We start from the raw sequence: 14,191 nt of genomic DNA on the forward strand, positions 1-14,191 counted from the left end.
ATAAAATTACATTTGTTGCCAAACTTTATACTGTAATTACAAATCCTTCTTTAACTTCTTTATTTCCCACTTGAATTTCTAATATCTGCTCTTTCATTCAGACATTTCATCAGTTATTACTTTAACTTTTTCTTGTATAAAATCCTTCAAATTCTCCTGTAATCCTCCAAATTCAATGTTCTAATATCTGCTGTATGAGCTGGAGAGGCATCAGCTGATGAAATTCCAGAGCCCTTTGTTACAGTAGACTTTAATTGTTTGGCTGCCATCTTCTATAAAATTGTTTATTTATTTATTTATTTCCAACTTAATATTCACTTTAAATCTTCTTAACCTCCTAAAAACACAGTCTTTTAAAGCAATATTTAAAAATCTCCCCTAGATTCTATCAGCAGGCAGCAAGGAGTTAAAGTAGCAAACAGCATGCAATTTACCAGCGGCACATGGCAAGCAGTAAAAGTTCTGTCACTTTCGCTTTCCACTCGTTAGCTTAACAATTCGCCACCATTTTCTTGCTATTTTCAAGCTTGTTACAAAGTAACGGGGAATTGGCTTGGCTACTTGCATAAAGTTCTCCCACTTTCGTTCTGTCCGGTATAATCCTTTATTGTCCAAAATAGATCTTGGCGTTTGGTCGTGGTGATTGAATCCGCCAAAGCAGAAAAATCCTCGGATCTGGAGCACTTCGGGTTGCTGGAGGGAACTTAACCCTTTTTTCTCAGGGGTTTTAGGGAAGTTCTACTTCTACCCTGCAGCTCACCTCCTCTTCTTCTCCCGAAGAGGGTTTTTTTCGAACCGCTGGACGGCAGATTTAAGCTGTCCTAGCGATTCCACATAATCCAGAGGTTGGCGATCGTAAACATCGCCGCCATTACCTACGGTGCCAAACCGGAAACCTACATATACATATAATTTTTAAAGAAAAAAAACACTTTTGAATTACATTCAGGATTGCTCTTCTACCCTTTCTTTTCTCTCATTTTACAACAAACCTTCTTTCTTTCTTTCTTTCTTTCTTTCCCTTCCCTACCTTCTTCTCTCCTCTCCTAATTTCTTCTTTCCTCCTCTCCTTCCTCTTTCCTACTTCCTCTTCCTTTCCCCACTCCTCCCTTCTTCTCCCCCTATTTAACCACCTCTCCTACTCTTTTCCCCTATCCTTTCTTCCTCTCCTTTTCCCTTTCTTCCATTCCTCTCTCCTCCTCTCCTATCTTGCCCTCTACTACCCTCTCCTTTCTTTCTCCTTTGTTGTCCAATATTTCCACTCTTGGTATCCGAGCAGCCCCAATTTTCTATTAATATATACTTTCTTTTCAATTTTACCCTTTACACATCTATCATCATAATTGTACATTTATATAATAACATTTTTCCCCATCCTCTTTTTCTATTTACACTGGTGTCCCCTGGGTTTCTATTTCCTTTTGTCTTCTCTCTCATTTAACTTTACCTTGTCATTTATGTCATCTTTTATTCATATTTCTTTTCTAACCATACATAAAATCTTCCCCATGTCTTGAAATACACCGATCCCTCTTTATCTTCTATTCTTAATGTTAATCAGCTCATTTCCGCAGTCTAAAATCTTCTTCATTACTTCATCTTCTGACGGGATTTTTTCTACCTTCCAATTTTGTGCAAATACAATTCTTGCTGCTGTTGTTATTTATGATTAAATATGTATCTTCTTTACTATATCTCTCCGGTAAAATACCCAATAAAAAAATCTCTGGTTTTAATTATGTACACTGATGTAACATTTCCTCTAACCATGTCTGTATTCTAAACCAATATTTTTTGCTTCTGTACATGACCACCAGATATGATATGATCCCGGCAAATTCAAACATTTCCAACATTTAGCTGATTTATCCTTACACATTTTTGATAACCTTTCTGGTGGCATATAAAACATTTTATATATATTTTCTTTATATGCAGTTGCCATTGTTAATTTATAATTCCTTTCCCATAGTTGTTGCCATCTCTCTAATTCTATTGTATAACCAAAATTTTTCACCCATGTTATCAATGTCTCTTTTACTTCTTCATCTTCTAATCTAATTTGCAATAAGTAATTATACAGTTTTTTAATCATTTTTTCATCTGTTCCAGTCATTTTCTCATCCAACTCTGATTTTCCCAAATTAAAACCATATTGTTTCAAGTCTTTATCATATCTTGATTGTATTTGCAATTGCATGTACCAGTCAGTCTCAATCCCTTGTTTTTCTAGTTCTTGTTTCTGTTTTAATTCTCCCTTCTCTGTTAAAATGTCTTTATATCTCACAATATTTTCCATGTTGATCGTATTTGGATGTGTCAATGCTTCTATTGTTGAAAGCCACATTGGTATTTCGATATGTTTTTCTTTCACTCTCTCCCATACTGTTAACAAACCATTCCTTATTACAGTGTCTCTGGAAGTATCCATGTATCCTGTTTTTCCCATACCATAGAAAAGCATGCCAGCCTAGTTGCAGATCATGTCCTTCCAAAGTCAATAGTCTTGTATTTCTCAATAAAATCCATTCTTTAACCCAAGTCAACATCGCTGCTTGATGATAAAGTTCCCAATTTGGTAGGCCGAACCCTCCTCTAGTTCTAGAATCTTGAAGTAGTTTAATTCTTGCTTTTTTTCCTTGCCATATATATTTCCATATCATTTTATTCAAATTTTCAATGTATTTTTTCTCCAATTTTATCAGAATCGTTTGAAAGAAAAACAAAATTCTTGGGAGTATATTTATTTTAATTAACACTATTCTTCCCATTAGTGATAATTGCAAATTTTTCCATTTTCCCAAATCTATTTCAATTTGATTCCTCAATTTGTAGTAATTATCTTTCTTCACAGTAATACACCTTGAAGTTAATTTAATGCCCAAGTATTTCACTTTCTTCAGTATTTGAATATCTAGCTTCTCCATTAGTTGCTTCTTTTGCTTTTCTCTCATATTTTTAACTATAATTTTTGTCTTATCTTTATTAATTTTCAATCATGCTACTTCTCCATATTCCTCTATTTGCTCAATTAACTTTGGATCGTTTCTGTTGGTTCTTCCCTAATAAATAAATGCTTGTAGTTTATAGTCTTCTCTTTTGATTTTCATTCCTTTTATTTCTTTATCTTATTTTTCTGTTTAAAATTTCTAGGGTTAAAATAAATAATAATGAAGATAGCGAACATCCTTGTCTGGTTCCTTTTCTAATATCCACTTTTTCTGTCATTTCACCATTTACTATTACCTTTGCCGATTGATCTTTATATATAGTTTTGACCATATTAATAAACCTATCCCCAAAGTCCATCCTTTGTAGTTTTATAGTCATAAATTGCCAATTCACATTATCAAATGCTTTCTGTGCATCTAAAAATAACAATGTCATTTGTTATCGGAATGTGTTTCATAGTATTCCAATGTATGCATTATAATTCGTATATTATCTCTAATCTGTCTTTTAGGTAAAAAACCATTCTGATCTGGATGTATGAATTCATTTAACAACCTCTTCAATCTTTCAGCCATAATTGATGTAAATATTTTATAGTCTGCATTTAATAGTTAAATTGGTCTATAATTCTTTATTTGTTGTAGATCTGTTTCTTCTTTTGGTATAAGAGTCATATATGCCTTCATCCATGAGTTTGGAACCTTGGCTTCTGTTAATAAATCATTAAATACTTGTAACATTGTATTGCTTAATAAATCTTGCAGCTTTTTGTATAGTTCTGCTGGTAATTCATCTGCTCCTGGGGTTTTTCCATTCTTCTGTTTTTTAATTCCCTCCATCAATTCCATCATTGATATTCTTTCTTCTAATGTCTTTTTAAATTTTTCTGGAATTTTAGGAATCATCACTTTTTCCAAATATTGTTCTATTTCCCCCTCTAGTATCTTCTCTTGTTGGTACAACTTCCTATAATATTTCTCAATTATTATTTTTCTTTTCCTCATTTTGATAACATATCTTTCCATCTTGATCTTATAATTGATAAATCAATTCCTTCTTCATTTTATATGCCAGCCATCTTCCTTTCTTATTTGCATTTTCAAAGAAATTTTGCTTTGTTGATTTTATTTTATTTGCCAGGCCTTTATTTTCTATTAAGTTCAATTTATGGTTTTGCAAGTCCATTAAATTTTTAATTTTTTTGTCTTGTGGATTTTTTTGCAAATCTTTCTCTAATTTGTTCTATTCCTCCTCCAACTTCTTTTGAGTTTGTCTATTCTGTTTATTCCTTTTTCCTACGTAAGTCATTACCAGTCCTCTTACATATGCTTTACTTGTATCACATAAATTTTGCAATGATGTATCTTCTTTTCTATTTTCTTTAAAGAAAACGGTCAGTTCTTTTTCCATGTATTGTAAAAAGTCTTTTTCATTTAATAAATTTTGGTTTAATGCCCTTCTCATTCTTTTTCTCTGCCCTTTCCATGTCATTGTTATTGGATTGTGGTCTGCCCATATATTTGCTTCTATATCAATCTTACATATCTTGGATATTAAATCTGTTGACAGCCACATCATATCTATTTTTGACCATGACATATGCCTGAATAGAATGTATACTGCTTCTCCTTTAAATTTCTTATTCTCCATGCATCTTGTAAACTTAATTCCTCTGTCATTGTATGAAATGCTTTGGGGAGCATCTTTCTTAAGAATGAGAGAGAGGGAGAGAGAGAGAGAGAGAGAAAGAATGAGAGAGAAAGAGGAGGAGGAGAGAAAGAATGAGAGAGAAGGGGGGAGAGAGAAAGATGAGAGAATGAGAGAGAATAAATGGGAGAGAGAGAAAGAGAGAATTATAGAGAAAGAGTGGGAGAGATGGGGGGGAGGAAAGAGAGAAAGAGAGAGGAGGGACTGCCTGAAGGACCCCAGCCCATCACTGGGAGTCTAGGCGCTTCAGCAAGCGGCACGCTGGATTCGTACTGTGGTCCGCGGGATTTAAAATTATGAACTTGGTGGTCCCTGAGGTCCAAAAGATTGGGGACCCCTGGCCTATAGCATATTTTTTAATTCTGCATTGGTTTTCTCTTGCTGTATTGTACTTTCTCCTGTCTTTTGTCCCATGGTGCCGGATGCTGTTGATATTGATGGTAATGATAGATGTGTTGTTTTCTTCATCTTGTTTCTTCTGTTCAAACTGCCCAAATTGTAATCCAAATAATCAAATTTTGAATCCAAAATCAAAATCAAGCTTAGGTTCAGGTTCTTGTTAGCCAATCCACTTACCGTATATACTCGAGTATAAGCCGAGTTTTTCAGCACGTTTTTTGTGCTGAAAAGCGCCCCCTCGGCTTATACTCGAGTCTACGTCTCGATGTACTTCGGGAACCCCGCACAGGAGACGCCAAAGAGGCGGCGAGATCGTCCGGCGGGATTTGCCCAAGGCTGAGCAGTTGCGCGGACCGAGCCAAGCGGTCCCAGTCAGCGAGCGGTGGCGGGCGGCGCTCGGCATGTCGAAACCCTCCTCCCTCAGCCGAGAAGGCTGGCGGCTCCCCGCCCGCGCGCGGACCGAGCCAAGCGGTCCCAGTCCAGCCAAGCGGTGAAAGCGACATGCGGCGCGCTCCGCTTTCACCGTTCGGCTGGACTGGGACCGCTTGGCTGGTCCGCGCGGGCGGGGAGCCGCCAGCCTTCTCGGCTGAGGAGAGGTTTCCCGACATGCCGAGCGCCGCCCGCCACCGTTCGGCTGGACTGGGACCGGCTTGGCTCGGGTCCGCAGTAACTCCCGCCAGGCTGTGCCGCGAGGAAACCATTTAAAAGCCCAGCTTCTGAAGCACGGAGGGAGAAGAAAGAAAGCCCTGGCGGTGCAGTGAGAGGGCGGGGCGGGGGAGCCGCCAGCCTTCTCGGCCGACGCTTTCACCGTTCGGCTGGACTGGGACCGGCTTGGCTCGGGTCCGCGCGGCGGGGGAACCGCCAGCCTTCTCGGCTGAGGGAGAGAGGGTTTCCCCGACATGCTGAGCGCCGCTCCACTTTCACCGTTCGGCTGGACTGGGACCGGCTTGGCTCGGGTCCGCAGTAACTCCCGCCAGGCTGTGCCGCGAGGAAACCATTTAAAAGCCCAGCTTCTGAAGCACGGAGGGAGAAGAAAGAAAGCCCTGGCGGTGCAGTGAGAGGCGGGCGGGGGCCGCCAGCCTTCTCGGCCGACGCCACCGTTCGGCTGGACTGGGACCGGCTTGGCTCGGTCCGCGCGCGGGCGGGGAGCCCCAGCCTTCTCGGCTGAGGGAGAGGTTTCCCGACATGCGGCGTCGGCCGAGAAGGCAGGCGGCTCCCACGCCCCGCCCTCTCACTGCACCGCCAGGGCTTTCTTTCTTCTCCCTCCGTGCTTCAGAAGCTGGGGTTTTAAATGGTTTCCTCACCGCAGGCGGGTAGGAGATGCTCGGGAGCAGCGGCGGAGGCAACCACCACGTCAGGAGGCTTTCAAGAAGGCGGCGTCCGAGGGGAGCAAGGCCATGATGCAGAAGCGCGCCAACCCCAAAGGCCCCGCCGGGGTGGCGCCCAAGACGGCTGAGCTGAAGGTCTTCAAGTCGGACAGCGTGGAGGCTCGCTTGCCGGTGGCCTCAAACCTGCGCAAGCAGAAGTCCCTCACCAACCTGTCTTTCCTGACCGACAGCGAGAAGAAGATGCAGCTCTACGAGCCGTAGCCTCAAAGGCGGCAAGCAGGCGCCCTCGCTCATGTCCAAGAACCTCTCCCGGTCCGAGCACTCACTCTTTCAGGCTAAGTTGGCCCCGGCCACCAGCAACAAACCGCCGCTGGCGCCGTTGCCTTCCAACCTGGGCAAGCCCAGCCGCATCCCGCGGGGGCCTTACGCCGAAGTCAAACCGCTCGAGCTAGTAGTCACCGTGCTGGGCGACCTGGAGCAGCTGCTCTTCAGCCAGATGCTCGGTGAGTCAGCCCGTCCCCTTCCTTCCCGTGGGGGTCTGCCGGGATTTCCCTTTGTTTAGAGCTGGGAATCCTCCTTCCTCAGCGGCCTTTCCCTGCCCCAGTCCTCAGAGCTCTCTCTCCGGATCGCTCTTCTAGTTGACCCTATACTTTAGGCTGGAACAAGCGGTTTGAGAACTGGGTTATTGCTTTACTATCTTCTCTTGCTTTTTCATGCTCGGGCAACCCTGGGCTTTCCCAGCACAATTGCAGAGTAGACGTTTTGCAATTTTCGTTCAAATAAATATTCATGTTATTTTACTTGGCTCTATCTTTATTTTTTACATTGACCAGTAGCTGCCTCATTTCCCACCCTAGGCTTATACTCGAGTCAATAGTTTTTCCCAGTTTTTTGTGGTAAAATTAGGTACCTCGGCTTATATTCGGGTCGGCTTATACTCGAGTATATACGGTAAGTAAAAAAAAAAAGTCTTCGTTGAAGAGAAAAACCAAAAATCAATATTTAAAAATTAAAAGCCCAAAATATATCAAGAAAAAGGGGTCCAAAAAGGCAATGAAATAAAAAAAAAGAAAAGAAAAATAGTCACTAAAAAAAATTAAACCAAGGGGAAAAGGCAAGAATAACAAATTTTCCAATGCCAAAAAATACAAATTAATCCAACAAGCGAAAAGCTGATTAAAAAGAAAGAGAAAAAAATATATCCAAAAATCCACCGTTTCAAATTTATAAATCCAGCAGGTAAAAACAATAGACAGTTCATTCTTTAACAGTTTGCAAATGTTTTATAACTTTCTTCCCCCTGCTGCAAAATCACAAGACTCTTTCTTATCAAAGTTCTCTTGCCAACTTTCAAAACACCGTCCAAGATCTTTTCACTCTTATCTTCTCCTTTATTCAGATTTTTTGTTTAATTTTCTGAAGCACCATTAGATGGCACTGCAGTTTACTCCCAGTACTTTTAAAATTATATTCAATCTAGTTTTCTTCTTCCAAAGTCAAATATAAATCTCTCTGACCGGTCGCAGATGGTGTTGACAGGGGGGCAGAGATCGACTGCGAGGTGCCTCACTTGTGGGGTGCCACAGGGGTCGATCCTCTCGCCTCTCCTGTTCAACATCTATATGAAGCCGCTGGGCGAGGTCATCAGTGGCTTTGGGGTGAGATACCAACTGTACGCTGACGATACACAGCTGTACTTTTCCACCCTGGGCCACCCCAACGAAGCTGTCGAAGTGCTAACCTGGAAGCCGTACGGGTCTGGATGGGGAGAAACAGGCTCAAGCTCAATCCCTCCAAGACAGAGTGGCTGTGGATGCCGGCACCCCGGTACAGCCAGCTGCAACCACAGCTGACTGTTGGGGGCGAGTCATTGGCCCCAATGGAAAGGGTGCGCAACTTGGGTGTTCTCCTGGATGGACGGCTGTCGTTTGAAGATCATTTGGCAGCCGTCTCCAGGAGAGCTTTTTACCAGGTGCGCTTGGTTCGCCAGTTGTGCCTCTTCCTTGACCGGGATGCCTTATGCACGGTCACTCACACTCTTGTCACCTCTCGTTTGGATTATTGCAATGCTCTCTACATGGGGTTCCCCCTGAAGTGCACTCGGAGGCTTCAGTTAGTTCAGAATGCAGCTGCGCGGGTGATTGAGGGAGCGACACGTGGCTCCCATGTAACACCGCTCCTGCGCAGACTGCACTGGCTACCTGTGGTCTTTCGGGTGCGCTTTAAGGTTTTGGTTACCACCTTTAAAGCGCTCCATGGCTTAGGGCCCGGGTACTTACGGGACCGCCTGCTGTTACCTTATGCCTCCCACCGACCCGTACGCTCACACAGAGAGGGTCTTCTCAGAGTGCCTTCCGCCAAACAATGTCGGCTGGCGGCCCCCAGGGGAAGGGCCTTCTCTGTTGGAGCTCCTACCCTTTGGAACGAACTTCCCCCTGGCTTGCGTCAGTTACCTGGCCTTCGGACCTTTCGCTGTGAGCTGAAAACGCACTTATTCATTCAAGCAGGATTGGCTTAAATTTTTAAATAACTTTTAAATGGGGTTACTATTTTATGCATTTTAAGGTTTTAAATTTAATTATTTTAAATTTCGGTCATCTGTGGAATATGTTTTTTAAGTCTTTGTTTTAATTGTATATTGTACTGTTTTAAAATTGGCTGTACACTGCCCTGAGTCCTTCGGGAGAAGGGCGGTATAAAGATATACATACATACATACATACATACATACATACATATATATATATATAATCATCTATCTATCTATCTATCTATCTATCTATCTATCTATCTATCTATCTATCTATCTATCTATCTATCTAAAATTTCAAAAGTCATTCATTTTACAAAAAAGTCACTTTGCCCAATCTGCTTTCTATTTTTAAAAACAAAGTTTCAGCTTTGTCAATTTAGTTTTCATTAATGTCATCCGCTTTTTCACCACTGTTCCCAGAAGTGGGGAGATAGCTTTATTCCGTTCCCTTCCCTCTCCTCTTTGCCATTTTCATTCAGAAATAAAGTTTTTTAAAGTCAGGGAGTATATTATATATATAATAATATTTTAAATATTTCTAATATTTTAAAGATGTCTGTAAGTATTCTCTTCATCCAAATTGTAAATAAAAATATTGAAGAATAGAGGACCAGGACTGATCTGTGCAATGCCCCACTTAATGCTTCTCCAATCTAATAAAGAGCCACTTGACAAAATTTGGGTTTCACAGCCTGGAACTGATACTTAAATACGGTACTGTCAGTTATTGGCCTAGCCTAGTAGAATACTTGCCAATTAAAGTGCACTGCTGGTTCCGGGTAAGTTATCTCAATGCTCATTAAATCACACTGTGAGCTCTGCAGTGGCAATGTATTTGAAAATCATTGGGAAACTTTAGTAGGTGCTGACCTGCCTCCTGACCCTATTATTTCCATCTTGAACTAACTGCTTTTTATGTTGTAATTATTTGATGTTGCAGACTGTACTTTACCTTTATAATTTTTAATGCCCAATATAAAACACAGGTTATATAACAGTTATAACAGTTATATATATTTATAACGTTCATAACTCGAGTTATGAACGTTAGCGAATGTTTGAAGTTATGCAATACGCGCCCCCTAGTGTTTATGAACAAGTCCCAAAACTACGAATGTTGTAGCACCATGGCAATTGTTTACCCTTACGAATGACCATAGAGGGTCTGCAATATTCGTCCTGCCAATCCCCACCCCCACCCTGGGACTTCATAGGCACTGTTAGGCCTGTTTTGGTACTTCAGGCCTTTGGTGAGTACACAGAGAATAGAGGCCGAAAGTACCGAAAGATCACACAAGATCAGTAGTCCCAAGATCTCATGCTACTGATCTCTAGTGATCTCATGGAATTTAGGTCTCTGCTCTCTGCAAATGGAGGCCTGAATAAGATCTGCAGCAAAAGTCTTTGTAAATGGAGGGAAGGCCTGAAACATTGAAGCTTTCCTTCCATTTGTGAAGCCTTTTGCCACCTTTGCAAAAAACCTTTGCTGCTGAGAGTGGGCCAGGAGGGACACACATGTTGCTTCGGAGCTCCGTTTTTGCCAGGAAAGGTCTTTCCTCAAGGCCTCTGCCAAAGAGAACAGAGCCTCCAGAGAGAACATGCATCGCTCCGGAGCTCCATTCTCTTCGGCAGAAGCCTTGAGGAAAGGCCTTTCCTGGCAAAAGCAGTTTTGGAGCAATGCACGCTCCCTCCAGGAGCTCCGTTCTTTTTGAAGAGGCCTTGAGGAAACACCTTTCCTGGTGAAAACAGAGCTCTGGAATGACGCACTCTTCCTCTGGGGGCTCCATTCTCTTCAGCAGAGGCCTTAAGGCAGGGGTGTCAAACTCAATTTCATTGAGGGCCGCATCAGGGTTGTGTTTGAACTTGGAGGGCCGGGGTGGGCATGGCCAGCTTGACATCACTTGTGTTGGGGTGCCTGCGGTGGCTCAAGTGCTCTGCCAGCAAAAACAAGCTCCCGAGCTGCGTTTTGGCTGCGACGGCTTCCTGCAACCTTCTGTCAGTGAAAATGGAGCTCGAGAGGGCTGCACACAGCTCTCCCGACCTCTGTTTTCATTTGCAGAGGCACTGCAGGCTGGTCCTTTGCTGTTTCCAGGATGGCTGCACAGGCCACTGGCCCCCAGGCCTTGAATTTGACATCCCTGCCTTAAGGAAAGGTCTTTCCTGGAAAAAATGGAGCTCTGGAGCGATGCGTGCTCCCTTTGGGGGCTCTGTTCTCTTCAGCAGAGGCCTTTCCTCAAGCCCTTTCCTGGTGAAAACAGAGCTCCAGGTGCTCCCTCCGGGTGCTCCATTCTCTCCGGTAAAGGCCTCCTCAAGCCCTATGGAGTTCTTTGAAATGGCACCCCATAGCCTCATAAACACTTTTCGGCCAGAGGCTGAAAGCTTCTGGGGGCCATGATCTCTTGCGACTTCAAGCACCCATCCACTTTTGCAGAGAATTGGTGCCTGAAGTTTTTCAAGATTAGGGCATCCAAAAGCTACCAGTCTGTGCACAAAAAGTTTTTGCATGCCAGTGGGAGGCTTCAAGCCTTTGGAGGAAAGTCACCGACGTTGCCTACCACTTCAGAAGTGGCAGGCAGCCTTGGTGAGTCAGAGAAGCTGAACAGGGCATGCTCATCCTGCTTTCCCTCTTCTCTTGCAGAACTTCACAAGGTAAATGACCCAGTGTGGCAGCATGGGTGTGTGTGAGCAATTGTGGGAACCCCAGGTGACGGAGAATGAGGTATCTCGGGGCATCTGGGAAGGCATGGGGTACTTTGAAGCAGGTGGCTTGTTCCATCACTAGGCCCCCCATGGCCTTCCCCACCCTGAGATACCTCATGTACACTTAACAGGCGAAAGGAGGGAGTGATCACTGCTTTTATCGTTTTATTGCTCAATTAATTGTTTTATTGCTGTCTTTAGTGCTAGGCATTGGAAGGGGGTAATGCTTCTTGAACTATGAGCCAGCTGCTTCGGCTGCCATAGGTGGGTGGGGGAGAGCAGTTCACTCCTATGAATCCTTGGGTTACGAATGGAATGGGTAGGCTCTGTTACATTTATAACTTGAGGATTATTTGTATACCCATTTTCTCTCCTGGACATGAAGAAAGCAGTGATTTCCATTTTCATTCTTGCAGCTCTTGATCTTCCAGAAGAAGAATTCCAGTTTCTGGACGTTTGAATATTACCAGGCCTTTTTCAATGTTGACACATACCAGGTACTAGAATCCATGGGCCATATTTTGAAGGCAAAGTGAAAAAGCAAATTCTGAAAGCAGTTCTAATATGTGCCAAAATTACTTCAAGTCTCTTGAAAATTTTTTCTTTAGAGTAACCTAAACTCCAAATTTCAGGAAATAGAATTTAAACATAGCAATCATTTAAATATTCTTTTAATTAAATAATTCATTAACCTAGTTATTTTTGAGCAGAATCCAGTGTTGTACTAGTACAGAGTTTTTATTGCTAAACATTAAAAAAATAAAACACTGAATAAACACTACAAGATTTTTGTCCTCCGCCTAGTATTGAAGTGGGGGAAGGAAGAAAAGAACGATTAATAAGCCATCATGTGTGGTTTGAATGCCCTATGCTTCTGAAATCTGTTTATGTGACAGGATTTGCTTCTACTCCACTCCTCCCCCTCTTCCCTTGCATTTGTTTCAGATGGTTCCCTTGCAAACTCCATGGGACAAGTTCCATCAATTAAAGCTGTTTTTGAGGAAAATATTGTTCTATGCACAAAATTGGTTTTTAATTGGAAGCAAATTATTTTATTTATTTATTTATTTATTTATTAGATTTTTATACCGCCCTTCTCCCGAAGGACTCAGGGCGGTGTACAGCCAAAAAGATAAAAACTCAATATATATACAATTAAAACAAAAATTTAAAACAGAGCATATTAGAAAAAGGCCGACATTAAAAATTTAAAAATTTAAAAACCCTAACACAATAAAACCCAATTAAAATTAATAAAACTATTAAACCAGTCCCGCTTGAATAAATAAGTATGTTTTTAGCTCACGGCAAAAGGTCCGAAGATCAGGCACTTGGCGTAGGCCAGGGGGAAGTTCATTCCAGAGCGTAGGAGGTCCAACAGAGAAGGCCCTGCCCCTGGGGGCCGCCAGCCGACATTGTTTGGCGGACGGCACCCTGAGAAGACCCTCTCTGTGTGAGCGTACGGGTCGGTGGGAGGCATAAGGTAACAGCAGGTGGTCCCGTAAGTACCCGGGTCCTAAGCCATGGAGCGCTTTAAAGGTGGTAACCAAAATCTTGAAGCGCACCCGAAAGACTACAGGAAGCCAGTGCAGACTGCATAGCAGTGGTGTTACATGGGAGCAACGAGTGGCTCCCGTTACTACTCGCGCAGCCGCATTCTGGACTAACTGCAGCTTCCGGGTGCACTTCAAGGGCAGCCCCATGTAGAGAGCATTGCAATAATCCAAACGAGAAGTGACCAGAGCGTGAGTGACTGTGCATAAGGCATCCCGGTCAAGGAAGGGACGCAACTGGCGAACCAAGCGTACTTGGAGACGGCCGCCAGGTGTTCATCAAAAGACAGCCGTCCATCCAGGAGGACGCTCAAGTTGTGTACCCCCTCCCTTGGGGCCAGTAACTCGCCCCCAACAGCCAGCCGCGGTTGCAGCTGACTGTACCGGGGTGCCGGCATCCACAGCCACTCCGTCTTGGAGGGATTGAGCTTGAGTCTGTTTCTCCCCATCCAGACCCGTACGGCTTCCAGGCACCGGGACAGCACTTCAACAGCTTCGTTGGGGTGGTCCGGGGTGGAAAAGTACAGCTGAGTATCATCAGCGTACAGATGGTAACTCACCCCGAAACCACTGATGACCTCCCCCAGCGGCTTCATATAGATGTTGAACAGGAGAGGCGAGAGAATCGACCCCTGAGGCACCCCACAAGTAAGGCACCTCATGGACGACCTCTGCCCTGTCAACACCATCTGCGACCGGTCAGAGAGATAGGAGGAGAACCACCGATAAACGGTGCCTCCCACTCCCAATCTCTCCAACCAGTGCAGCAAGATACCATGGTCGATGGTATCAAAAGCCGTTGAGAAATCTAATAGGACCAGGGCAGAGGAGCAACCCCTATTCCTGGCCCTCCAGAGGTCATCCACCAACGCAACCAAAGCCGTCTCCGTACTATAACCGGGTCGGAAGCCGGACTGGAACGGGTCTAGATAGACAGCTTCATCCAGGTACCGGGGAAGCTGCCATGCAACCACACTCTCTACAACCTTCGCCACAAAGCGAAGGTTGGAGACTGGACG

At 43.6% G+C, this 14,191-nt stretch overlaps 1 protein-coding gene across 4 annotated transcripts in view; it reads left to right on the plus strand.

The window, feature by feature from the left end:
* Positions 1–14,191, plus strand: part of YIPF2 (Yip1 domain family member 2) — a 36,520-nt gene that overhangs the window by 13,869 nt on the left and 8,460 nt on the right. For 3 of the 4 annotated variants that reach the window (XM_058171178.1, XM_058171180.1, XM_058171177.1), the window contains exon 4: positions 12,036–12,116. The exons of the other annotated variant lie outside the window; for it this stretch is intronic. In XM_058171178.1, coding sequence (XP_058027161.1) covers positions 12,036–12,116 — 81 coding nt within the window. The remainder of the gene's footprint in view (positions 1–12,035; positions 12,117–14,191) is intronic. 4 annotated transcript variants of the gene reach the window in all.

This window comes from Ahaetulla prasina, chromosome 2 (genome assembly GCF_028640845.1).
Source record: "Ahaetulla prasina isolate Xishuangbanna chromosome 2, ASM2864084v1, whole genome shotgun sequence".
Taxonomy (NCBI): domain Eukaryota; kingdom Metazoa; phylum Chordata; class Lepidosauria; order Squamata; family Colubridae; genus Ahaetulla; species Ahaetulla prasina.